General features: G+C 57.1%; 1 protein-coding gene across 1 annotated transcript; it reads right to left on the reverse strand.

Annotated features, from left to right (window-relative positions):
- Positions 1-1,004: 1,004 nt before the first annotated feature.
- On the reverse strand, positions 1,005-26,783 carry MAP2K3 (mitogen-activated protein kinase kinase 3). Its single transcript, XM_084295733.1, has 13 exons — positions 26,687-26,783; positions 12,352-12,384; positions 12,029-12,098; positions 10,779-10,827; positions 8,506-8,619; positions 8,067-8,186; positions 7,525-7,641; positions 7,245-7,296; positions 6,352-6,479; positions 5,670-5,747; positions 3,721-3,860; positions 2,892-2,937; positions 1,005-2,450 (listed from the first exon to the last, which is right to left on the reverse strand). The coding sequence occupies exons 1-13, from the start codon at positions 26,700-26,702 to the stop codon at positions 2,367-2,369; spliced, it is 1,047 nt and encodes a 348-aa protein (XP_084151859.1). The 5' UTR covers positions 26,703-26,783; the 3' UTR covers positions 1,005-2,366.
- Between the last annotated feature and the right edge of the window lie 168 nt (positions 26,784-26,951).

A 26,951-nucleotide genomic window follows, 5' to 3' on the forward strand; every position in this document is an offset into this window, starting at 1 on the left:
AGGGGTGATTTTATTGAAAAGGATGGGGTTGGATGGGTACAGACCGTTCTCAGACATATAGGGCTGGAGGGGCTTTCGCTGTGGTTAAAAACCTCTCCCACCTTGAAGCCAAGGTGGTGGCTCCCAGCCCCAGCCGATGGACACGGAGCTGCTGCGTTCGTCTCCTCCACAGCTCCCAGCTTCATCAGCAGGGTCCCAAGCCCACCCTCCAGGCATGGCCCAGTATCCGTAAGGGCAGATGTCCCCCTTCCCCAAAACACAGGAGTCAGGAGCGTGTCCGAGAGGAGAAAGGCAGCCAAAAATAAAAACCATGCAAAAAAAAAATAAAATAATCGCCATTCCCCCAAGCACCAAAAAAGGGTGAGGTAAGGAAAGGGATGGAAACAAGGAGAAAGGGGAAAACAAAAGCTCAACATCCAAACAAAAACAATCCAAAGTAAACAACTAAAAAAAAAAAATTACAATTGTACAAATTTGTACAGAAGCTGCAAAGCTGTCCTACCAAGCCAGCATCGGGGCGCTCAGCGAGTGCCGGGTGGTTTGCAGAGTGGGACCGAGGGGGGGGCGTGGAGAACATCAATCAGCGTATATTATACAAAGAGGTGGGGTGGGGGTCAGGGTCAGCCCAAAGCTGAACAGGGTTCGTGCATCTCAACACCCCTGATGGTTTTTTTCAGGGCTGATCCCTCTCCCTGGGTGGACAAGACACTGGGGGAGAAGCTTTTCAGCAGGTGGAGGACCCCAAAAAGGAGGGAAATGCACCCTAAAATCCAGGCCTCCAGGGCAGGGATTTTAGGAAAAACGTTTTTTAAAAGAGTCGCTTAAAAAATAGATGCATTTCTTTTAAAAAAAAAAAAAAAAAATCTTAGGCCGGGGTCTCTTTTAGAAGTCTTCCCCACCACCCCAAATTTAGCCAGAAAATTGCTAGCCATTTCACCAAAACTGCTAGCCACACAGACATTCACACATTCGTCACTGATTTTTAAAAATATATAATATATAGAGCACGCGCACATACACCCACACAAATATATATTAGAAAAGGAAAAAAAAATCCCTCTGAAAACTCAATCTATCAAAAAAAAAAAAAAAAAATCCACAGCCGGTGCGTTTGTCCTGTGACCACGTACAGTAGAAGACAGAAATCCCTTTTGCTCCCGTAGCTCCTCGCAGGCTGCTGAGGCTGGGGGAGCGGGGAAACACATCAGGTTTTCACAGTGGATTTGCTAGCGGAGAAGAAACCGCTCCTCCCTCCTCCCCCACAGAAGGGCTTTTTTTTTTTTTTTTTTTTAATTTATAGCAAGTTAGGTTAAAACTAGGAAACACGTTACGAAGTCCATCATATATAGACAGAAAATGTACAACTGGCAGCAGCCCCCGTGCAAGTCGTTGGGTTTGGGGTTTTGGCTGACATCCCAGTGGGCAGCCATGGGGCTCGAAGGCAGCTCGGGATGCAAAGGTGGCAGCAGAGCCTCCGAAACGAGGGGTGTCACAGTGCGAGGTCTTACACGAGCCCGGGCTGGGAAGGGAGATGGAGCAGCATCCTCTCCGGCCGAGGAGCTGGGGAAGGCAGAGGCAGCGGCTGCGGGTGGTGTTGGATGGTTTCTGACCCCACATCCTCCAAAACTGAGGCTGGAGGTGGCCACCAGGGTCCCACTCGTCCACCCCGTCCCCTGGGGACGCAGAGCACGGCGTGGCTCATCCAAAAATGTTTCCCCCTCCACCTTCAAGGGGCCGCTGGATGGAGGCGGTGAGGGGGTGGGAAGGGGGTGCCAGGTCTGGTGCTGCACTGAAGGGTCGAACCAGGCATTAAAACGGCTTCTTGTGGGAACAGTGGTATACCCAGGGAGCTGTGGAGCCTCCTAAAAAGCTGCCCAGGAGCCTTGGGGCAGAGAGGCAGGCACAGAAGGGACACAGTGTGGGGACGGGGCTTGGGGCAGGGCAGACAAGGAGTGCGAAAGCACAGCAGAATGTTTTCTCTCTGCCCTCCCCAGTCAGCAAAGGGGAAGAAAGGTAAAAAAAACTCTGTGCCTGTTGTGCCAGGAGTGATGACAGCCGGTGCCTGGCCCCGCTCAGGTACCATAGGCACCATCCCCTTGTGGTGCGGGACGTGCCTGGCACCCCAAGGATGCTCCCCAGCCTTCAGTTGTGGTGGCTTAGTCGGGAAGGTGTCGGCTTCAGAAGGCTCCTCCTGGGGGATTTCAGTTACGGGGCAAAGAGAAAAGAGACTGCAAGGGCGGCCAGGCCCGGAGACGCCCGTGGGTGGGGGAAATGTGATCTGTGCAAACCACCACTGACTCGAGTCCTCGTCGGCTGTGCTGCAGGGATGCCGGGTGGAGGGGACTGCAGAAGCCGTGAGCTTTGAGTTAGGAGTCTTCCCCGAGGATCTCTGTCACGAAGGAGGCCATGTCAGTCTCTTTGGTGTCGTGCAAGGTAAAGAAGGGGTGTTCCTGCCGACGAGAACCGAGACAACGTCAGTCCCATCCCAGGATGGACCAGCCCAAAAGCAGCCCCCGGGGGATGTCACACAAATGGCCAGGGGGACACCAGCGTCCTCCCCAGGCTCCCGTGGACACCATCCCTCAGCACAAAGCTTAACGCTTCCAGGTTTGGCATTTCTGGGTTTAACCCCACCCAGACAACCAATTTTTGAGGTTGTTTGCCTAAAGCCACCAAGAGCAGATAGGAGAGAGAGAGAAAGCACTTAGAAACTGACCTTAACACCCCTGAATTCAGCACAGCCTTCCACTTTAGCCATGCTACACCCACCCCACTATGTGCCTGAAAATCACCCCCACCCACCCCCTGTTATTCCATTTTGCTAGGGCCCTTTATCCCAAAAAATGTTTCAGAAGTGAGACCGAGGCCAGCAGAAACAGCTCCGCACTTACCATAAGTTCTAAATAGTTCATTCGCTCAGCAGGGTTCTTCCTTAAGCTGGAAAGAAAAAAAAAAAAAAAAAGAAAAAAAAAAAAGAAAACACAAGAGAAAGGCTGTAGGATCTTTTTTCTCTCTCTTTTTTTTTTTTTTTTCTTCCCCTCACACCCTCGCCTCTGCATGGGGGCAATGGGATGGGATCTCCACTACCCAGGCACCACAACTCCTTCCCAAGCAGCTCTGAACCATGCAGCCCTACAGAGCGGCCAGAGAGGGAACTGCAAAAAAATGAGTGAGGGTTTTGCCACAGAAGGGACAAGCCAAGCAGCACGCAGCCTTGCTCTTGTCCCCAAGACCAGGGAAGGAGGGGAGAGGCTTCCCTGCAGCCGGCAGGCTGGGCAGAGCACCTCAAGGCTCGCTGAAGCCCTGGCACCTCCCCGAGGGGCTCAGAGCACGCCAGGAGCAGGGGACACCCCGAGGGGAGCAGCTCTCCAGCTGCGGTGCCCACAAAACCACGGGTCAGCTCTCACCCGGTGGCACCCAGACACCGCCAGGGGGTTTGTTCTCGTTTCATTGCCGCTTCGCCAGAAACCACCACAATTTCAGCAGCACCAATGGTGAAAGGGGAAGAGAAACCTCTGCACCTTCCAGCAGCCGGGGTGAGTCAGGACGAGAGCAAAACCCGCTGGGGCTGCGCTTCCTGCCGTGGCCGAATGCCAGCTTGGTGCAGGGAGGGAGAACTGGGCTCCAAAGCTGGACAAACCCAGCCTCACGCCTCGCTCCAGCCCCTGCAGACCCTTTCAGGCAGGTCGGGGGAAGCCACAAACCCTCCTGGAGACTCACCACTGCGCCGTGAAGTCCACAAACTCCTTGGAGAAGCGGTCGGCAGGCAGCTGGGGCGACGGCTCCTCCACCACTTGCTTGAGCTGCTGGAAGGGGGTGCCCCAGGACTCGTACGGGAAGCGGAGAATGGCCAGCTCGATCTGGGGACAGGGACAGGCTGACGTGAGACATCGGGGTCACCTCCACCCCACGCAGCCCGCCGCCTCAGAGGCTGCAGCAAGCTCAGATTCAGAATGAAAACCCTCTTTCCTTACCAACAGTTCTCAATTTGGGTCATGCTACCTTTTTTTTTTTTCCTCCTTTTTAAATACAAAAACCCAGAGGCCAAAAATACTTCCTTTTGAGGCCTGCTCAGCAAATTAATGCATTTACAGGAAGCAGACAAAGATATGTAAAATGGGATTAGTTTAAAAGATAGCAGCAGCGCGCACACCATTTCTGCGCTGGCTTCTCACCAGAAACTGGTCTCTGGGCTTCAGGGTGCTGCATGAGCACAAAAAATATCCACGAACCCCAAAAAAAAGTGCTAGAACATCATTATGGAAGACTGCTGCCAAACCACTTCAGCTACTGGGTCCTTGGTACAAGTCAGCCCTGCTCCATCACCCACTCCAGCAGGAAAAAGCCCTTCACAGCTCCTGGGCATCTCCTGCCAAGGGTCAGCTCCTGTCTGGAGATGGACAGCAAAGCCTGGCAGGGCAGGACAGGATGGGAGGGATGAGAAATGTGCAGGGATGGGGGACAGAGCCAGGGGCCCCCATCTGGGGAACTCAGCTGCTGGAGAACTGAATGAAGCCAGCAGCCCGGAAAGGCCTGGATTAGCCCCGCACCTCAACGGCCCTAAATTTGGCTGGTCTGAAATCAATCACACCCCTCCAGAAATAAAATAACAGGAAGCCAGCCCAGGAGGAAGACATTAAAGGGAATCAGGTCAGGGCTCCTTTCAGCTGCAGGCTGGCAGGCTTTCAGCAAGGTCCCCTCTCCCATCCAGTACTGGAAAGGTTCAGAGATGTCGTCATTGACACAATCTCCCATCCTACAGCTTCCTGCATCTCGGAGGAAAGCCGGAGCTGATTACATTCCCAGCCTGCTTCACAGCTGGCCAGCCAGCCCAGCTCCACATGGCACAGGGGTACCAAGAAGAGGGGGCTCAGGTTTGGCACCCCGGACAAGACCAGCCAGGGAAGAGAGAATATTTGCCAAAAGATCTGTGCAGCACACCCAAATGCCTGGATGCAGCACCCAAAACAAAGGTCGCAGCTAAGAGGGTGCAAGAAAAAATCATGAAAATAATCTAGCCCCAGAGAGAGAGTCTCCTGGAAAGCAAGAGAAGCGTTCTCAGGCAGCATCCCCTTAAAGCCAACAGCTGGGATTTCCTTCGCCTTCCAGTGCCAGACGATTTCAGCTGTTTTGGAGGTAGATCCACCATCCTGTGCAGCTGCGATTTTGGAACTCAAAGCATTTCCCCTTTCTGTGGGCTGCTGCAAGCTACCCCGGAGGCGGGACTGCTGCAGGCCATGCACATCACCCCTTGGGGGGCAGGCGAATTCATCGTGATCCTCCTACCAGGCACGGCTAATACAGGAGGGGTGTGCTTGCAGGAAGGCTGCGAGCCAGCCACAGAGAACCCTGCTCCTTGTAACCAGCTCTGCCGACCACCTCTCCAGCCAGTATGAGGGGAACTGCAAAGCAAAGCCTCACAGGTGGCTTTAAAAGCCAGGCTGGGGGATGCCTACAAAAGCCCAGTGGCCCTGAGTGCACAGGGAACCACAACCCCTCTGTGCCCTGGTTATCTGCTCGTGCCCTGAGCTGTTACACTCAGAATTCAGCCCCGTTTAGCAGGGGTGAAAGGCTCAGACCCCACAGCCTGCAGCAGGGTGGGAGCCCCCCAGCGCAGACCCCATCCCACCCCTGCATCGCAGGGCGCTGGCCTCAGCCCGCTGCCTTACCATGGTGATCCCCAGACTCCAGACATCCGACTTCACGTTGTAGCCCTTCTGGTTCAGCTCAGGATTTATTCTTTCTGGCTGTAAGAGCAAAATGGAAGATATTACGACTCTGTCTCGTTTTCCCAGTGCAAACCACACGCAGCAAAGCTCTGGCTCCAAAACCCAGGCTGGGTGGATTCCCCTGGGTCACGTCCCTGCGAAAGCAGGGCTTGAGGTTAAATCTACGAGCACCGATGAAAGCCATGTATTGTTCCACACAAACCCCACAAATGCTCCCCTCCAGCTCCTGAGCGTGACTCTCACCGTCCCTGCCCCAGGAGCACAAGCTACCCACGGATGGCAGAGGGAAATTCACACTGACTTGAGAGCAAAGAATGAAATGACCCTGCCAAGAAAAGCCTCAGCGTTTTCTAACCAAGAAGAGCAGCCCGTCCAACCACCACAACCAGCACCAGCCAGGCTTTTACCCTTCTGGGAAGGGAAGGTGGCAAGGGGAGAGCCTGCTGCAGGATTAACACAAACAGGAGGGTTTACAGGGAGGGTGATCCCTTCCTTGGAGGATCCTGCTGGATCAGGAAGCCCAGAGCGCTCCGTAATGGTTTGTATCTCAGGACAAAGGGGAACAAGGACTGATTTTTAAGAGCAGCCTCTTTGGGCCAAGGCTGGACGGCTCCCCACTTACAGCCATGTATGGTTTGCAGCCAGCATCCATGGTCTTTGCGACCGAGTCCACCAAGTAGCCGCTGATCCCGAAGTCACACATCTTCACGTGTCCCTCCTTGTTGATGAGCACATTGGAAGGTTTCACGTCTAAAAGAGAGAACACGAGAGAGCAGATGGGGCCTCTGCAGAGGTAGCGCAGAGCCTGGGACAACACAGGGAGGGAGGGGACCAGGGAATGGAGACAAAACCCCACGATGCTTTTACCAAAGTAAAGGTTCATAGGCAGAACTGTAACCCTGCCCTCCAGGCAGAGCAGGCCTGGAGATCAAAAGATCCTTACACAGATGAAATAAAATGCTGAGGAGCTAATACCCTGCTCCTTAGGGGGCATTTATACACCCAGCACAGCCTTGAAAGTTCAACCCCTATCAAGTTCTCAGGACAGCTTGTCTCATGCTCATCATGAGCTGTCCACAAGGAGCTACATTAAGAGGAAGAACAGGGCCTGGGTGTTATGATTGTGTTACGATTCCCATCCATGATTTGCAAGGTCTCCTTCAGCTCTCACCTTGCCAGAACTACTCAGCCAGGAAGGGTATGGGATTTTGTCCCCAAGAGCTGCCTGCAATGCATCTCTGTGCTCAGAGAGGGCCAGAGATGTCCACAGAAGTACAGGCAGTGAGGAAGTCAGTCATTATATTCAACCTTTCATCCAGAAAGGATGAAGAAAACAACATCATGCAAGGAGATGCATGAAAAATACATCACAGAAAAAGGCCTTGGGCATCCAGGTCTGCCCACCACCGTCCCAAGTGCCACCAGATACCCCTGCAGGGGCCCCAGAGGCACAATCCATGTGATTTATAAGGTTAGCACTCCAACCACACCACACGAATCCCAGCCAGCACCTACCTCTATGGATTACGGACAGCTTACTGTGCAGATGCTCCAGAGCCCGTACAATCTGGTGACAAACAGAGCAGGAGAGAACTGTTAGACACACGCAGCACCAGCATTTCACTGTGAACACACCATTTCTAAATGCTGCGTGTCTGAGCAGAGGACTCAGACAGGCTGCATTCAACCCCCACGAGTGCAAAACCCAGCACAGAGTTACACGTGAGGGGTGGCACGCATCACTGCAAGGCCTGGGGGGAGCACAAAACCACGTATGAACCCAAAAGGCACTCACAGACACAGCCATTTTCCCCAAAATGTCTTCAGGGATGGTTTTCTTCTTCTCTAGTACTTTCTTGTAGAATTTATCTAGGGAGGTGTCCATGAGCTCCATGCAGATCCACACGTCGCCCTGCAGATAGAGAGAAAGCAGCTGAGTGGGAATTCCCTAGAAAACCCCAGGAGCTGAAGGGAGTGGTGGGGACAGACAAACAGACCCTGCCCCTTCCACCTGGGGCAAACCGAGCTCCCCAGGCACCAGCACGCTGCCTCCACACCAGGCACGATGGGCACAGACGTTCAGGTACCACCAAAACCGCCTGCAACAGCCTCCCTAGCAGGGTCTCCCTGAAATCCAGCCCAGCCAACGACAACGTGGGGACAAAAGGGACCTGCTGCACGCTGCCTGGAGGAGGCAGGAGTTCAATTTTGCTGCATCTCAAAGAGACCAGCTTGGCTGAAGAAAGCCAAGGTGGCTTGAGACAGTTTTGTGCCTTTGGAGATCTCGCCTGGCCCCAAGGTGCTGTGCAGCCCAGCAGTTTCCCACCAGCCCAGTACCTCTCGGAAGACGGCTCCGTAGAAGGTGACGGTGTAGAAGCAGTCGACCGTCCTCATGGAGATATCCAAGTCCATCAACAGCCTCTTTTGCTCCTGCGTGTTCACAGTCGCTCGAATCCTCTGAGACAAACATATAACAAAAGAAAAAGAGGGGTTTAATGAAGGTGGAGTTTTGCAGCCAGTAGCACCCTCAGGAGGTGCCCAGATTCCCTCTCCCAGGCAGCTCCTTAAGGGATGACACCACCTAAGCCCAGGGCTCCACACTTGGATTTCAAAACCTGCTTTGATGGAGCCACACCAAGCTGCACAGGGACACCAGAGGCTGCCAAAATCAGCATCCCTCTAACCTCCCGCACCTCTCTGTCCCTAGCAGAGCCTCTCTGCTGCCCTGGAGCTTCACGTCCCAACCTCCAGCCCTCTGGCAGGCAGCTGGGCTCACCTTCACGGCCATGATGGTGCCGCTCTGCGCGTGCCGGACTTTCTCCACCACTCCGTAAGCCCCACGGCCCAGCTCCGAAATCGTCACCAGGTCATCAGCTTCCACCTCGAAGTTCTACAGGAAGAGAGGTTAAAAAAAAAAATAAATAAATCAGACATGGGCATGCTCCCAATTCCAAGCCTGCATCTCTCCCATGCAGAACGCTCCCAAATGATGGTGCCTACAGGATTCCAGCAGCTCTAGGCACCAGGCTCGGAGGAGATGGATGCATTTTTCACTCTGTTGAGCCCCCAAACTCACCAGGGCTCACTGAATTCTCCCTCTGAAGCTAGAGATCAGGAGTGTCATCCTTCCAGCCAGGGCACACTATTTCTGTGGTGAACAACCCGCAGGGTTTCAGCAGCTCCCCTGCCAGCACGGGCAGCTATTGGGATCCAGGATTGGAACCAGATCCCGGTGCCCAGTGGGGCATCCCTGCCTGCCCCTGTGTGACCACAAGCACACCCACGTGCCCAACAGCACCCAGCTTGTGCAAGGCTGCTCTTAGACAGGGTGGCACACACCACAACCCAATTCCCAGCATTGGGCAGCTCAGGTTGTGCCTGCTTTCAGCCCTGCCATCAGAAAGCAGCCAGCAAGGCACAGCATGAGCTAGCACCAAGAAAAGAGCTCAGGCAGTGCAATGACCTGAACTTCATTTCCAGCTGGAAAAAGACAAACCCCCAGTGTTCAGGCAGCAGGGAGCGAGCGAGGCTGTGCGCAACCCCCAGACAAGTTTCCCTAACCACGCGTTACCCTGTAATTGCCTGCGCCGCTGGGCAGGGCATAAACTGCTCGAGTGAGCCACGGGCTATTTTGGGAGGCTGCATTCATCGCTCCTAATAAGTTACAGACCTCCTTTCAACCAGGAGGAACTTCAGCCAGCCTGCGAGTCTTCCTCCAGTCCCGGGGAAGAAAAATAATACCAGGATGCCCAAGTGACCCGGCAGCCACAAAGGGTGGGAAAAGCGCACGCCGCGTAGGAAACACCACCCACGAGCTACACCCCGGGCAGAAAGGAGGCAGAACTCGCTGCTGGGGGGCCAAAATGGGAGCTGGGGCTGCCAGGCTGGTGGCTAGCCAGCTCCCCTGCCACGCTGGCCACGGGGCGGCCGGCAGTAAGCAGCGTTTATGCGAGCCAGATGTGGCTGGCAGGCGGCCGAGGCAGGGAGCAGGAGAGGTCTGGGGTTGAGCTCAGCGGTGAGATATGCGCTGCCTGGCACGGGAAGGTGCCAGCTCTGTTCCGGGCAGGGCAGTGGGTACAGGGATGTGGGGACCCTACAATCTCCCCCCAGTATCCTGCTGGCTTGGGCAGAGGCACGGTACAGGCTCGCTGCTCCTGCAGCAGCCTCCAGGAAGGATCTCGTGGTGCTTTTCAGGACACGCGTTGTGCAGTTGTTCCAGGTTATTGTTGTGTGTTGGTTTTTCCTGGCATTTACCCACAGGCTTCCCCAGAAGCTGGCAGTTCCCAGCACACTCCAGGAACCAAGACGGCCCTGCCCAGGGGCAGAGGCGATGCTCCAACACCATCAGCATCCCCCTTACTGCATCCCTCACCCCCTGCCCTGCAGAGATGCAGGACACCACCTGCACAGATCAGATGGACCTGAGCTCATCCTCCACCCCATGACCCAAACCTTCCTCCATCCTACATCGTGTCACTCCAGTGCCCAGATCAGACCTCTCCTGCAAATACCAGAGCCACCAGAGCAGGCAGAGCACAGCTGCTGAATCCCTTGGAGAAAGGCACGGCAGGGACAGCAGCCAGCACGGAGAGCTGTCCCCACGCTGCAGCACGCTCCCAGCGCACACGCTGTGCCCAGGCTGCCACACGGAGCCTCTCTCCCCGAGCTATTAATACACAACAGCTAGAAAACAACAAGGGCCGTGGGGCTGTGCCCTGGATCTAACCCAAGCTGCCTCCTCTCTCCCTTTCCCCTCCATCCCAGCTCTCCCCAAACCCTAAAGCCTTGCACCGAGGGGCCCCAAAGGTGCCCACGGAGCGAGCTGCTCAGCCTGGGAGGGAAACAGCAAGGCGCAGGGCTGACCCGAGGCACCACCCTGTATTTTTAGCTCACTCACAAACAGCCTTCTGCAGCCCCAGGAGAGCCCGTAACAAGAGAATGAAATAAAAAGAGCAGCAGTGGCTGTTTCTAGCAGCTCTTTTTTTTTTTTTTTTTTAAATCAGGTCTCTCAAATTGGAAGAAGCAAAAAGAAACCGCGTCAGCATGTACCTTATCTCCGATGGTGATGAACGTCCTGGAGTCCAGGTTCCTCGGGGGCCTGCGAGGAAAAAGAGAGAGAAAGTCAGAGGAAAGCACAGCTCCGTGGTCCCCCTTCTGCAGGGCCAGGTTTTGTGTTCCTTCCAGCGCTTTCATCCACTGCTTTCCACCATGCCTTGTTGTTACGGGCTCAGATCAGCCCCCTCCAAACGCTCACAAAGGCTTTCATCGTGCGAACACCACCCACAAAGCATTTGCTAAACGCAGCCAGCGAGAACCCCGGGCAGTCAGCGAGGTGAGGCGTGCATCGAACCAGCAGGCTCCGAAACCATCCCCGCTCGGGAGGCGAGCCCACGGATCCCCGACTGATCCCACGAGCTGTTCCCGTGGCAGAGAGGCTCGGCTGTCATGTTTTGACAGGCAGGTGTTGTAACAGGACAGCCACGTAGCCCGAAACACACGCCTAGGGAACAACAGGTAATTCCTCAGCCGTGAGTCATTTGTGTACACTCCACGGCCTGTTCCAGGCAGCCTGGCATGCGGAGCAGCCAGCATTTCACAGGGTCACGCTTTGCACAACAGCACGCTGGCAAAAAAAAGTCTTCCCTTACGGCTTTTTCCCCATCGTTGCCCACTTCCCACTACTGGTAGCAGGGTGCTTTTGGAGCAGACTTTAGCCTTTTGTCCCTCGTGCTTCGCTTCCGTGCTTTCCCCAGCTGTGAGCTTGTCGGATTGGAAATTGAGCAATTTGTTTTAGCCTCCTGTTTAGCTCCCGTCAGAGCGATGCAGCGAGCTCCAGCTTCAAGGAAGTGCTCGGGCTCATGAAAAAAGCCTTGCACTGAGCAAATATTTGCATTGCACCTCGAGAAGTGCAGAGAAAAGGGATCACAGGCACCTGGCAGCAGCCTCTACAGGAGTGCTCTGGGCATGCAAGCACCCTGCAGGCTCCAGGCGGACACCTTTGCCAGGGGAAATTCAGAGATATGAAGCCACAGGGGAAGGAGGTGGCTGCTGTGTGCATGCCAGGCTGCACAGCACTAACGGGGGACTTCCCCAGCTCCCAGATCTGCCCTATCTGGGCTTTTAGGGAGTGAAATTTCCCCCTCTGAGGATTTCACTGCTCTCCCGGAGCTGCCGAGGGTCTCTGGAAAGGGCTCCTGGTACAAGCAGGGCTGAGCGGCGGAGGCGCAGCCCGTGGTGTTTGGGAAGAGCATCACAGAGCAGGAATTTCAGCTGCCTGCTTTTCGTCAAACCCCACTTACGTTGTGTTGGCAACGGGCTGCTTGATGGGGACACATGTTATCCTCAGCTCCCGCTTCTTCTTGCTTTTCACTGGAAGAGAAGACACACACGTGAGCAACTGGCATTTTTATTTCTCTGCCTTCAAGCATCCTCCTACCCACAGCCCCCCGGCCCGGGGGTGCACAGAAACCCTTTTCCCGGCCTCACACCTTGCACTGCTCCTCAGCCATCCCAAAAGCTCCTGTTAACCCCCTGTGGCCATTAAGGGTTCCTCCTCTTTGGGGATTTTAATTGCTGGCGTTTAGGGGATGGGCTGAAGCTGCTGTTCCTGCTGGGCACTCACCTGGTTTGTGCGGCTCCAAGGATCCCTTGGAATCTGGAAGAGAGCAGAGAGACACGGGGTCAGTTTTGGTGCTCCAGAGCAGCAGGCACAAAGCACGCACCCCTCACGGCCCCGTGTACCATCCGAGGAACACACCAGGAGGACAGAGGGGTGCTGGCACCCGGCCCCATCCCGGCTTGACCAGCCACAAGAGGTCCCCACGCCACCAGCCGTGCGCAGGGCCCTGACCCGAGCTCTGCTGCCCCAGCTCCTGTGCTCCCCGCCAGGCCAGTTTAGGATGCACAAACCCATTTCTTAGGGTGTTTACAGCCCCACAAAGCCTGCTGCATATGGGATGGGATGGGACAGATCCATCACAGCTGCAGAAACAGGCAGGGAAGTGGCCAGGCCATCTCTGCTCCACGCTGATAGCAGGTTGGAGGCCACCAGACCACAAGCAAGCCAAGCAATAACTAACCCCCACCCCAAATGGGGACACCCCCACGTGCCACCAAGGGAAAATAGCACAAAACCAGGCAGGAGCTGGCTGCCTCAGCACTGCTAGACACAAATCCAGGCCCGGTCTGCATGGGCTGAGAGCTGGGAGAAGGCCAGGCCCGTCAGGAGCAGCCCTCAGGATGCTCTCCTGCCCAGCTCCAAACAGCACAAGGAGATGGGCCTGAGATGGGAAGGAGCTGGAGCCCGAAATGGGATGGCCAGAGCCCTGCTTTGCTGCCCTGATCCCCTGCAGGGACAAGGGGCCTGGGGAGCTGCGTGAGAAGCAGCCCCACAAGGTGGGCTCCGAGCACGGGGCGAGCTTGTGCCCAGCTCCTTGTGGCCTCGTGCAGGCTCCCTGCCATGAGGAACGGCTCCTGGGACAAAGTCCAGCGCTTCCAACACTGCTGGGAAAGGGAGGGGAGAGGCGAGGAGCTGGGAGCTGGGCAGGAAGGAGGGGAGATGCTCCTGGACGCATCCTGCCCTGCTGGGGGGGCACCACGGGTGGGCAGCTTCAGCCCGGCTGCTCTGCACCAAACCCATCCTGCTGGGCTGGAAACGGGTCCCGGAAAGCTGACCCAGTCCTGGCAATCGTGGGGTTTGATCACTGGTTCACAAACCTGCGAGGTTTCCCTTCCCAACCCCGCACCCGGCCGGGCTGGCAGAGGGAGCTATAAATATCCCCATGCACCCACTGAGGACACTGCAAAAATACCTGGTTGAGCAACGCCGGGAGCAAACACAAAACGGAGCCAAAGGAAAGCTGACATCCCCGTGTTCAGGCACCGCCTTCCCTCCCTGCAGCCAGCCCCGGAGCCAAAACCCGGGGGCTGCAGCATCCTCCTGCAGCCAGGGGGTGGGAGAACCCAGGGGGCACAGGCTCCCATCCCACCCAGCGTGCTGCATTTAGCACATGGCTCAGGGATGCAGGCAGCAATCCAGGGATGCCGAGCTGCTGAACACCCACCCGGCCAACCCTGCACCTCCTGCTCAGCCAAAAAAAAAAAAAAAAAACAGGAGAGGGCGAACCAAACGCCTGCAATCCCATGTCAGCCCCCCCAGCCACCTTCTGCCTGGCGGAGGGCGCAGCCACCAGCCAGACCTTCGCAGGAAGCCCTGAAACAACCCCCATACACACACACACACCCCATCCCGGCTGGTATTTTGCTTAATCTGTTTGCTCTCCTTCTCCCCAATCGCCATAGTAACCCCAGCAGGAGCACAATGCTCCCTCTGTGCTGCCCGCTCCCCCGACAGCCCCGCTCACAGCGCGCTGACTCACGCGGGGTCACCAACGCAGCGGCCCCAAGGCTGTGGTGTCAGCCCTGCCGGAGCCCCAGGAGCTGGCAGGAGGCATCTTGGGGTCAGGAATCGATGCAGAGCCTTGTGCCCGTAGCAGGGTTTGAGAGCACGGGTGGAAGGGTCAGCACGGGATGGGGAGATCCCCGCTGCAAAGTCCCCGTGCGCCGTGCTGGAAAACCACATCGCGTCTCCGTGCATCAGTTGTACCCCGTGAAACAGAATTAGGGAGCCACAGAGCTCACACCCTCCCCTTCCCTCTGCTCGTGCCCAGCCCCTAAAAACATTCCCAGCTCCAGAAAGCACCGGTGACACCACGCTCTGCCCAGGCTGCTCACGGGGATGGAAAACCCAGCTCAGCCCATGCCTGCAGGAATAAAATCACACGGCTGTCCCCACGGGGGAGCCGAGGCAGGGATGGGGTTTGCCTCTTCCTGCTCTCCCCGTGTTTGCCACAGGGCCAAACTCCCCAGCATCCTGCAAACCTCTCCAAAAAGCGCTGGCAGCGTTTCTCCTGCTGCTCGCAGCCACAGAAGCAGCACGGGTCCGGCCGTGCAGGGGTGGAGCGGGCAGGAGCCACTTCCTCTTGAGCACAGCCCAGAAATAATTACATTTCTTTTAAAAAATGAATAAAATAAATAATAAGAAAGAGACAAACGGCGCTGTCCTGAAGCTCTGTGCACCCACAGCCTGCTCGGGGCAGGCAGATGGTGGCCGTGGGGCACCAGAGCCCAGCACCGCTGTCCCCAGCACACTGCCCAGTGTCACCCCCAAAGCTGGTGGCAGCCCCAGAGCAGAACACCCGGTGCCAGAGGAACAAACAAGCAGTGGGACGAGCACGGCACGACCTTGCAATTCAATCCCTTCTGCCCTGAGCAGGTCCCGGGGCAGCATCTGCTGTCGGCCCCCGCAGGCGGCTGCTCTCAGCTCCCTGTCACCTGCCAGGCTCTCAGCAGCTCGCCCCCAAATTTGGGACCCCACGGGAGAGCTGCTGGGGACAGGGGGACGCTTTCTGTCACCTGCAAGTCCTGGGGATGCGCCAGCTTGTACCAGGGCACGGGGCTCTTGCAAGAGTCACCCACTGCTCGCGGTGACCTCAGATCACTTCCACAGCAGCCAAGTGGGGATGGGGCAACCTGGGGGCACGGCCCCATTAATCCCAGCCCCGTCACCCCCAGCCCGAGCTGAAAGCATGTCCGAAAAGCTGAAAGCACGGGTCACACAGCACCATGCATCCACCCGGGCTGGGGAAAATGAGCTGACCGAAGTTCCTAGCGCAGCCCAGCTCGTAGCCCACGTGACACCGCAGGCACGTAACTGCATCCTTTATGCTAAGAAAGGCACCATTTCCTCCTAAAGAAAGAAAAAAAAAGGCTTTTTTCCCCCCCCCACCCTCATGCCACAGCCCGCACCAGCTAAGACCGGACACATTCATTTCCTGGAACTGCTCAATTCAACGCTGAAATCCTCCTCCTCCTCCTCCCCAACCTCAGCCCCGTCCCGCTGCACCTCTCCCCGGGAGGTTTGGCCTTCCCACTCCGCCGGCGTGGGTGGAGAGGAGCGAACAGGACAACCTAAAGAACTGCAAATAAAGCTATTTGCCTGAGCTGACCTTTGAAATCAAACCTCTCCGAGCCTTCCCTGCGCTCCAGGTGAAGTCCTGGAACACGGACGGACCTGCCGGGTGCAGGGGCTGCTGCAGGGGCTGCACGGTGGGGTTAGTGCTGGGGAAAGAGTTTGGGGGCCCCCAAATTCCCCTCAATCTGCAGACAGGAGTCAAACACTGCTGGGGAAGACATTTTGGGTGCCCCCCGATTCCCCTCGACCTGCAGACGGGGGCCAAATGCTGCAGAAAAGGCGCAGGGCTGCAGGGTGGGTCCCAGCCTGGCTGCAAAGGAAGGGCCAAATGAAAAAAAAAAAAAAAAGGGAAAAAAAAGGATCCTCAAAAGGAAATAAAAAATAGAGGCAGGGTGCAACAAAGCAGAGAGGGGAATTTGGCTGCTTGGGTCACGGGAGTGGAAAAAGCTCCCTGTGTAAGCGGAAAAGCGGCGCTCAACCTGCCGAGAGCCATCACTCATCAGCCTGCAGAGGGGCTGCTGCAAGCCACCGCCGCCCTGCGCCCGGCACTTCTGCAAAAAGAGAAAGAGAAAAACCCAAGCAGGCTGGAAGAGAAGCCCCCACCGGCTGCAACGGGTGTGTAAAGGCTGCTGGAAAGCCCTGGGAACACCACCAGAAGAGGGACAGGCTCCTTCCCGGAGCTCTGCTGGATTTCTGCTAAGATGCCAGCGCTCCAACCCCGTGCAAAACATGCAAGTTTCCAGAGCTTTAAAAATAGATCCCGAGCTGCACATGCAGAACCCCCCTTCCCGAGCGAGCAGAGGGGAGAAAAACTCCGTGGAGGGACCCCAGAAAAGTTCCACCGTCCCCTTTTGGCACTGCAAATCAGCCATTCGGTCGCCCCCCCTGGCACGTGCTTTGGAAATTGCAACACCTACCTTGCCTCTTGTCCATGGCTTCCCAGAAATGAAGAACAGAAACGGGCACGCCTGGCGGAAGGGAGGGATGGGGGAGCCGGAGGAGGGAGGGAAAAAAAAAAAGCCCGTGGGATCCGCTGCAGGGGCCTTTTGGCGAGCACCACGGCTTACCCTCGGTGGGGCTGCATGCTCGGAAGGTGCCAGCAGCCCCCTTTTTGGGGTCCCCGCTGCGTGCCGGGGGTCCGCGAGCCGGCGAGCGGCCGGGGGAGGCTGGGGGGGACGGCGCCGGCAGCGCCGCGTCCCCGCATGGGCAGCTGCTGAGGTTGGCCGGTCTCAGCTCGGGTTACACTTGAAAGCTCAACAGTTGTAAAAAAAAAAAAAAAAAAAAAAAAAAAATGCAGCGGGCGAAATAACCGCTGACGTCAACAGGAAGCTGGGGGGGAGCCAGCGCCGGGAGCCATCGAGGCGCAGGGCTCCCGCGGCGCATCCCCCGGGGGACGCCTCGGAGCCCAGCTCCCCTCTGCCATCTCGATCCCACTCCCCAGGATAAAAACCCAACGGTGTGAGGCTCGCAAAGGTGCTGCCGTGGGCTGGGTGGGCTCCGTGGGGGAGCAGCAGTGATCCTGCCATCCTGAGCCCCCCATCGGTGTAGAGCTTTGCACGGTGATGGGTGCAGCTCCATGCAGGAGCACAAAACACCGGGGTACAGGGGATGTAAGTGCTCAGGGGGGGCTCAAATACATGGCCCTGAGCACCCACGCTCAGCCCTTTGGCACCCAGGGAGTGCCAGGCAGCACGAGGTCGGATTTCTTCGCGCTGCAGGTGCCCGGCTAATTGCTTTGCCACTGACAACCATTCCCACAACAAATAGTGCGAAGCTTGTTCCATCACAACGCCGGCTCCCAGCTCGGCAGCTATTCCAGGCTGACAACTGAGACGGCATCTCCGCTGGCCAAGTCCAAGCTGCCGCCTGGATTCGGCTGGGAAATAGCAAAGGAGAAGGACGGAGGCGTGGAAAAAAATCACCCCCGGCTCCGCCAACACGTGCGAGAATCGTGGCCGAGCCTCGCTGCTCTCCCCTCTTCTGCCCGGGTGGGGTTTGGAGAAGCCAGCAACGACATCCCTGACCAAATCCGAACAGGTTGCAGCTTTGTTTTCAGCTTCCCTGGCAGCCTGGGGGGCAGATGCTGCAGCAGCTCCTTCACCTTCCCCTAATTATAGCAAACGTGCCTCCGCCGCGCGGGCTGCACCGCCCCGCGCACATTTGCAGGCAGAAAAGTCAGAGGTCGAGGTAAAGGCGCATACCGACCTAATGAACGCCTCCGATTTTAAATAGTGTTTATACAAGCCCCACAAGGACTGCGGAAGATATTTTCCTCGGCAGCATTTCCACTCCCCGGGTATGGTTTCAAGCCGAGCTCATCGGCGCAGAAGGGATGCTGGCACACAAGAGCTGCCCCCGAGCCCTACAGCAACATCCCCATCCCATACAGGGGATGCTCCAAGGATCCCTACAGCCCCTCGTGGAGCCCGTGCTGCCTCGGCACATCCCAAATGCTAATAAATGCTATTTCTTTTTGGAGCCAGACCCATCTTTTTGCAGGTCCCGGGGCCACCAGCCCCGCTGCTGGGCTCTGAGCAGCCGAACCTCACGCGTCGGGCAGCTGCTGCCGCTCCCTGCCAGGCTTCAATGAGGGGAAGAGCACACCCTGAAAAACAGCAATGAGCTCAAGCAGCAGCCTGCCAGCACCAGGCCCTCTCCCCACCCTTCCCCTGCCCACCCGCGGCCTCTCCGAGGGCTGGATGAGGCCGGGGGCACCGGGAAGGGATGCACCGGGCTGGCAGCGGGGACCCAAGACCCTGCAAAACCCCATGGGCAGGACCACAGCCCCGATCCCAACCTGGAAGCTCTGTGACAGCTCTGCTTTTAAGCAAAACCTTGGAATAAAATCCAGTAGGAAAGGGATCAGGGGCATCTTTCTGCTCCCATCACTCCAGCAGAGCAGGATGGCCTGCGAGCACTGCGAGCGCCCAGTACCCCAAAACAGGGAGGGATTTGGGGACGGGGACACCAGCTGAAGCCACCACGGCAGTGACATCCCAGCTGCCAGCCCTGGGCTGCCAGGCACACCCCAGCTCCGTGCAGCAGCCAGATAACAGCCCGGCCAGCCCGCTGGCTCTGCTGCAGCTTCAGGAGGATGTCACCACCCAGTTACGCTCCAGTTGGATTTTTAAGGCTACCTGCATCACCCTAAGGGATGGGGGAAAGCAAAAACCAGCCACATTTCATTTTATGCTTTGTTCCCCGATGGCAGCTCGGTGTTCTGCAACAGGGGGGCTCTGCAGACAGGCTCCGTGCTGGGAAACCCACAGGAGCAGAGCCCAGGGGAGCGTCGGAGCAGCGGCCAGCTGGCACGGCACCGTGGCGTTATCGGACACGCTGCACCATGCCAAAAACTGCACAGCTGTACAGCAGGACCTGTGCAAAAAACCTCTGCCCACCTCTTTGGAGCAGGCACGGGGCCGGGCAGAGCATCCTGCAGGGCTGCAGACTCACATCTGTCGCTCAGGATGGATTTTTTTCCCCCAAAAAAAATAAAAAGCAGTGGCAGAGGCTACACCTGCTCGGAGCTCGCCGTGCAGGCAACCACGAGCCACCTCCGGGAGCAGCACAGTGCTGGCGTGCTGCCACGAGACAAAGGGCTGGGAGCAACCCCAGAAACTTCACGGGCAGGAGGAGAGGAAAAAGGAGATGGTGCTTCGAGAAAAGCCAGGAGGGAGAGGCAGAACTGCTGCCACCAGCTCTGCTGCTGCTCTGGTTCCTGAGTGCATCCAACCCAGCTCAGTGCAATTTCAAGTACCTCCAGTTAGCCACAAAACCCTGTAAAGTTGGTAAAAGGGCAAAGTATTGCCTCTTTCTGCTTTTAATGCAGAGTCTTAACGACTAAAAATAAATAAATAGAAATAAAAATTGCTTCTTTAGCTTCCTGCCATCCTCCCTCCGATTTATTTCGGGTGGGGAAAGAGGGATTTCATCCCGGCAAATGACCCGGGTACCTGGGCTGAAAGTGGAATTTGTGGGGGGAAATAGTAATAATTAATAATAATAATAATAATTAGGAAGTGCTCAATGTCTGCAGCTGCCTGCTCCGGGAGGGGGACAGAAGGAAAGGGAGCAGCGGGAGTGATGCCACCCGCGGGGACTGCGGGTCACAGCTCCCCGCTGAGTCAGGCCCAGGTGCACCACGAGGGCTGTGAGCTGGCTGCAGGTGCTGCAAACTCAGCTCGGGGTCCGTGAGTCAGAACAGGTCTGTCTGTCCGTCCGTCACCACCAGCAGCTCGACGGAGGCAGGGCTGGGAGCACCACAAGACCCAGATTCGGCTCTCCGGTGCCCAAACCCGCGCTCACGTCTGAAGACGCACGGGGATTTCTGCCTCGCCGCCCTCACCTGCTGCCTTGAAACCACGTTTCTCCCCCCGATTACATCCATGCACGCGCTTTTCCGAGCTGAGAGGGAGGAAAAGAGCAAATTGGGGTGCAGCAAAGAGGCAAAACCCACCCCGTGATGGGGGAACCTCGGGCTTCGGCGAGGCGAGAGGGTGGAAACCGCCACAGACAGCAGGACCCGCAGCCACCACCTCGCAGCCTCTGCCCCAGCCCTACAAACACCACCGGGGACAGACTGATGTCTGCATCCCAACCCATGTCCAGCTGCTGCCTGAGGCCAGCCCCAGCCGCTCAGCAGCTCAGGAAGTTACGATTTTATATATAAAAAAAAGCGCAGCACGCTTGCTAAACCCCACATTTTTGCAGAAGTCGCCCGCAACCATTTCTCCTTTGCTCCTCCAAACTCCGCCGCTGCAAAGCATCACCCCCACGGACTCTCAGCAGCTCCACACCACAAAAAAACCCTTCCACGTGCCCAGCACCCACAGGGCATCTCTGGCTGATGCCCAGCTCGGGCAGCGTTTCCCCACCGCAGCCCCACGTGGCAGCCCCGGCGCAGGAAGGGCACAGCCTCGCTCGCCTGCTTCCGTTTCGCTGGGGTTTATTTAGTTTTTTTTTTGCTGTGCCCTCCTCGCCCCCTGCTCAGGAATCGCTTATTCACACCGCACTGCGAGGTTTTTTGAGGCTGGGTGGAAATGAGCCCAGCAGGTTTTTGCTCTCGGAGGTGGTTTGAGACGTCCCGGGAAGGCAGCAGGCTCCGCAGAGGCTGTCCCGACACATCCGGCTCACGTCCCCGGGGCAGGAGCAGGCAGTGACTCAGTGCCGCCCAGCCTGCAGCTCGCAGCTTTTCCTGGGGCACGCTGAGAGCTTCCAAGAATCATTTCCATTTACAAAACAACGAGAAAAACGAAGAGAAAAAAAAAAAAAATCCCCTTTTAGCCCCAAAGGGCAAGGCTCAAATCAGCGTTTTTTTGGGGGGGAAAGGGCGGCGCGCTGCAGGGCAGAGCATGAAATGGAGCAGAAAGGAGCTGGAAGGAGAGGTGCAAGAGGTGAAACCTGCTCGAGATAAGGGGAACGCACGCGCTGGCTGCCGGCCCCGTGGCTGCCGCTCACGGCTTCCCTCGGCGAGCTGTGCCTGTAAAACCCCACGGGGAAACCCACGATTACCGAAGGCGAAATTCTTTGGGGATCCAGAAATGAAGGGCGAAGCGTTGCAGCAGCCTGGAATGTACACGGAGAGATCTCACGGACGGGAGAGGTGCCGGAGGAAAAGCTGAGTGGCCGCCTGGTTCCTCAGCAAAGCTCACGCGAGGCTGATAAAGAACTTGGATTAAAATGCACCCGCGATTTCCAGAGGTGCCTCCTCCAGACACCGCTTTGCTCGTTGCCCAGGCATCCTCCACCAAGCCAGGCAGTGGCAGGGTGAATTAATACCTGCAAAAAGCTGCTGGTGGGCAAGAAATCAGCCTCTGCAGAGCCCAGGAGGACAACCCCAGCCGTCCACCAGCTCCTGCTGCTCACCATCAGCCCCCCGGTGCTCGGAGCTAAATGTGCTCAAAGCCGAGCAGCCGCAGGGATCGACCAAAAACGCAGACAGAACAGGTTGCAGAGGCTTTTCTGGGTGTAAACACGGGGTTTTACGGACAGGTGTGGAGCGTGGCTGGGTCTGCCACCTCGCTGCTCCTTTACCAGGTGCTCGAGAGGAGGCAAAGAGCAGCCCTGGCACCGGGTCCATTCATTTTCACCCCGAGCTCAGTTTGGCAGCATTTCAGGAGAGAAACCAAGCCGTCCGCGGCGGCAGGGGATTTTTAACTCTGCAGAGCAGCTTTCTTAAAAAGCCTCGCTGCCGAACACATCCGGCTCTTGCAGAAAGAGCCACGTCACTTTTAGGGACGAGCTGCACGGGGCAGCCCACGGCATGCAGCACCGTGGGCAGGGGACAGCCCTCACCCGTCCGCTCCTTTCCAAGCAGGGCCAAGCCTCCCCTTCCCCAGCGCAGCAAGATCTCTGTCCTACAGCAGGGAATGCCTCCCCCACACACCGTATTTGTTCTTTGCTACCTTTAATAGGGGAAAAAAAACGGTGCTACTGAGCTGTGGGCAGCAGGAGATGGCACTGGCTCGGGCTGCAGGTGCTAAGAGCAGGACAGGTGGCCAAGGCAGGGGGGCTTTCCTGCAAGATTTGGGCTAAGAGGGAATTTTTATGTACAGGACTGTGGTACCTAACCAACCTGCAAGCACAGGCACACCAAACCTTCCTAGATAACCCCGTGCTCCCCTAAATAACCCCAATCCACCCCGTGTGTCTGGGATCCATCAGCTGCGCTACCACCCCCCGAGCACCCTCCCTTCCCATCCCTCATCTGCACGAGGTCATGCACCACGGACCCAACTCACTCCAGGGCAGGGAGGAGCAGGGAACCCCCAGGACGAGCCCCTCCAGCCCCAAAGCAGCAGCAGCAGCAGGCTCCCTGCTTCCAGACCTGGCCGTGCTGGTTGCAAACCATTTTCCGAGCACACGTCCGCCCGCGGCCCCGGCAGGAAGCGGCGCCGGTGTCACAACCACCCCGGGGCAGAAGCACTCAGTTGGCGCTCTGCTGCTGCCCTTGCCAAGCTCTCCTGACCTGCAAATGCTGCTGCAGCACTTGGAGAAGGAAAAGGGGGCACAGCCTGAGCTGGAGAAGTGGTGCCCCCAGCTAATTGCGCCCAACATTTCGCCCTCTCGCCGCTCAGCACCTCTGGAGAGGCACCGGCAGGACCCAACGCCAGCTGCAGGTTTTGTTTGCTGGAAATCTGAGACCTCCGGCTGAACAAAAAGCAGTAATTAAAAAGCTTTACCTTTCCTAAAATACACCAAAACGTCCGGCACTACCACGGCAGGGGAGCAGCCCGCAGCCAGGGTCAAACCGTGCGGCTCCCGGCACGGATGGATGCGGGACGCAGGCACTAGGCTCAGCCCCACGCAGCATTTTTGGGCACGTCAACCCCACCAAACCACAGCACAGGTTAGCAGCCCCTGCTGGAAACTGTTTGTACCAAAAAGAGGCTTCCTCCTTTCCAAAAGGAGGGTGTTTTTTTATTTTTTCGTGGCGCTGTAGGGGGCAGGAAGGGTGGATGCTCTGCAAACAATTTCTGGTTAAGTTTTGTCTCCTCCTCATCCTGCCTCCTCTCCCACTCGTGGGATGTTTTTAAAGGAAATTTATCCCTTAAAAAAAAATAAATAAAAATAAGCATTTCACTTGAGAGGATGCAAACCTGGCTCAGAGCACGGGACAGACCCCCTTTGGCAGTGACCCTGCTGCAGCCTGGAGGGGACAGACCCCCCCAGCTCCTCCTTTTCCATGCTGAGAGCTCCCAAAGGAGCTGTGGTGGTGTTGTACCCACCTGTTTTGGGGACAGACACTCAGATGGGGATGAAAAGGCCGTGAGGAGATGGAGCATCTCCCAGGATGGGGAAAAAAGAACACAAACTTCCAGTTCCCACCGTAAAAAATCCTCTCTGCTGCCTCAAAATCCCTGGCTAGGACTCGACCTGCACTGCAGAGTTTTGTCAGCAAGCAGCTGTGGGTAAATGGAGCTCCGTACGCACCCACAAGCAGTCCTGAGTCACGTCTGTAAAACCCCAAAGTTTTTGTTGGGCGAGTAAAATTACCCCCAGACAACACAAGTTCCTCTCCCAGCTCTCCCCCCAGCGAGCGGCCCCGCCACCGTTAGCCCAGTGAAAGCAATCCTCTGACAAAAAAACCCACATCCTCAGCCCCAAAATCACCAGGACACGACACCCGGGCATTAATGGAGGAGCCCCACAGTGCACGCACGGATTCCCTCTGGCAGTGACCAGATTTGGGGCCAGGTTTGTGCTCAAAGCAACCCCTGGCTCAGCCCCACACTGCAGCCTGGGCCTGGGGAACAAAAGCAGCGGGTGACAAGCAGGAGAGCAGCCTTTGGGGCTGCCAAAGCACAGCTCAGCTCAATATTTATCACCTCCTGTGTGACATTCTGCGGGTGCAAAGCAAAACCCTGGCTCTGTGGGTTCAGAGCTGAGAGCCCCCACACTAACCATGCACCGAGGGCACTGGTCACGCTGCCAGCCCCAAAGAAACACAACCAGGTGGTGGTGACGGGCAGCAGATCCCATCCAGGCACCTGCCAAACCCTCCTGGAGGAAAATCTCTTGGCTAAGGGGAAGGACGCGCTCTCAAAGCGTGCCCACGTGTGGAGCCGCCCCTCGCAGAGCTCTCCAAATGGGCACAGGCAGCACCACAGCTCCACGCACAATTCCCTCCCGTCCTGACACCAAGCTGGGAAAATGGAGCTGGAGGGAGCGCTGGGGGCTTGAGGCAACCCGTAAATCTATCAATAAACAGGCAACCAAAAAGATGCAAAATAAGATTTTGCATATTTGGGCAACCATCAGGCTCGACGGCGCGAGGTAACACAAGTGAAGGTTTCCCACACACACAGCCCTCACCCCGCGAGATAATTCGGATCAAGCCGGCAGCGGGAAGAGGAAGAAAGGCGAAATCCTTCCTGAGCTTCCCTAATCCCCACCAGGTGTTTATCTCGGAAGCTATGTTTAGCACCGCACGGGGAAAAAGGCTCCGGCCCGGCACCATTCCTATCCCGCGTGTCACGGGTGGCCACACGCATCCCCAAAAACTCCGGAGGCAGGAGACAGCCCCGTGACTAAGCCAAGGTGACGGCAGCCGAGTTTTTGCGCGCATCGATCACGGGCACGGCCAACCTGCGAGCCACGAGGCAGCCGTCTCCATTCATTGCCCCCATCACCTCCAGCAGGAGCACGAAGCCACCTGAATCTCCCGGGATAAATTCTAGGCTACATCCAGCCGAAGCACCAAAGCCACCCGAATTTCCCAAGCTAAATTTCAGCAGGAGTCTAAAGCCACCCGAATCACCCAGGTTAAGTTCTGGGCTACATCCAGCAGGAGCCCAAAGCCACCTAAATTTCCCCGAATTAAATTCCAAGTTTCAGCCAGCGGGAGCCCGAAGCCACTTGAATCTCCCGGGTTAAATTCCGGGCTGCATCCAGCAGGAGCCCAAAAACACCTGATTTTTCTCCATATATTAAATTCTGGGCTGCATCCAGCAGGAGCCCAAAGCCACCTGAGTTTCCCAGGTTAAATTCCGGGCTGCAGCTCGCTCTCAGCCCACCAACAGCCCCAAATAGCAGCACACAACCGGCAAACCCTCCCCAGGAACCAGCACATTTCAGGCAAAACCCAAACCGAGCCAAATCTCAGCAGCCAGCAGGGCATGAGAAGCGGGCACGAGAACACACACACACAGCACCACGACCCCACGAGCAAAGCAGCCCCCCAAAACCCTCCCCGAGCTCACCTCGGCTCTCCATCCAGGCAGACAGACCCCAGGCGAGGTGTGGGCACGGCGGGGCTCCCCGCAGCCTTTTTATGAACCCCGTTGCAGCCCCGCAGCCGGGGCAGGCGGGAGGGAGGCATGCGCTCGTACCCGTGAGTCAGCAGCTCCGCTCGGCGCACCGTAAATCGCCGCTGATTCACACCCCGCTTACACAGCAAACAGGAAACTCAGGTCCACATTCCCTCCGTTTAAGACACGGAGCGTACAGAGGAGGAGGAAAGAAAAAAAAAAAAAAAAAAAAAAAAGCCCCCAAAAAAATCAAAAGTCACGCCGAGGTGCGCTCATCTGCTCACATGGCTCCTGACTTCGAGTTTCCAGCGCATCACCGCTGCGGAGAGGAAAGCCCCGCGACTTCCACGCCGGCGGCACGAGCTCCACGGACGGGTCCCTGCTGCCCTCGGGGACGCGGTGGCACCGCCGGGTCCCACGGGTGGCACCGTCACCCACGGTGCCACCCACGGTCATGGGGGGCTCCCCAGGGACCCCCTCGGGCTGCCCCCAGCCACGCATGGCGCTCACCGAACCACCCCAAAGCAGCGTTGAAAGAGAGGCGATTTGGGGCCATTTCTTCCAGAATAGGGTCAGCTTGTTGCTATTTTTTTTTTTTTTTTTGCTATTTCCCAGCTCTACCAAACTCACTTTTTTTTTTTTTTTTTAATTTATCACCGTGCTGCACGCACAGAGCCATTCACCCCTTACCTCCCCCCCATCCCATTATGACCCCACGACCCCCAACCCCCTTTTTGGGGTTTGGGGATTTTTTTTTTTTCCCCAGCTGGACCAAAATCATCCTTTTTTTAAAAAAAATTATCAACATGTTGCAAGCACAGAACCCTTCACCCCTTACCCCCCCCTCTGCCCCTTTACGACCCCACGACCCCTTAATACCCCTTTTTAGGGTTTGGGGATTTTTTTTTCCCAGCTGGACCAAAATCACCATTTTTTTCCAAAAAAAATTATCAACGTGCTGCACACCCACGGCGCTTCACCACTTGTCCCCACGGTCCTCCCCTACACCCCAAACCCCCCCTACACCCCCCCTACACCCCAAAACCCCCCTAATACCCCTTTTACACCCCCTTTACACCCCTTTACACCTCCTGACCCCACGCCCCCCAGCCGGGCTGTACCCGCAGAACGGCGTGGGCTGCCTGCAGCCCGGGAACGGAGGAAAAAAGAAGAGGGTCCCGGGGTCCCTATATCGGTCCTGGGGTCCCCATATCCCCCCCTGTCCCCGGTCCTACCTCTGGGCACGGACATGGCTGGCGGCGGCCCCGCAGCGCCCGGGCAGAGCGCGGCGCCCGGCGGAGTCCGGCCCAGCGAGGCGGGCGGCGGAGGAAGAACAGCGAAAGGCGGGGCCCGGCCGGCGGAGCCCCGCCCACTCGCCTGCCGAGGCCCCTCTCCGATTGGTTGAATTGGTTGAGGGGGCGGGGTTATCTCGCCGCCCACCCTCGCGGGGGGAGTTTTATGGTTCACGGGCACGGTGGGCGGGGAGCGGTGACGCGGGCG

The sequence above is a fragment of the Netta rufina genome, assembly GCF_964035555.1.
Source record: "Netta rufina genome assembly, chromosome: 15".
Taxonomy (NCBI): domain Eukaryota; kingdom Metazoa; phylum Chordata; class Aves; order Anseriformes; family Anatidae; genus Netta; species Netta rufina.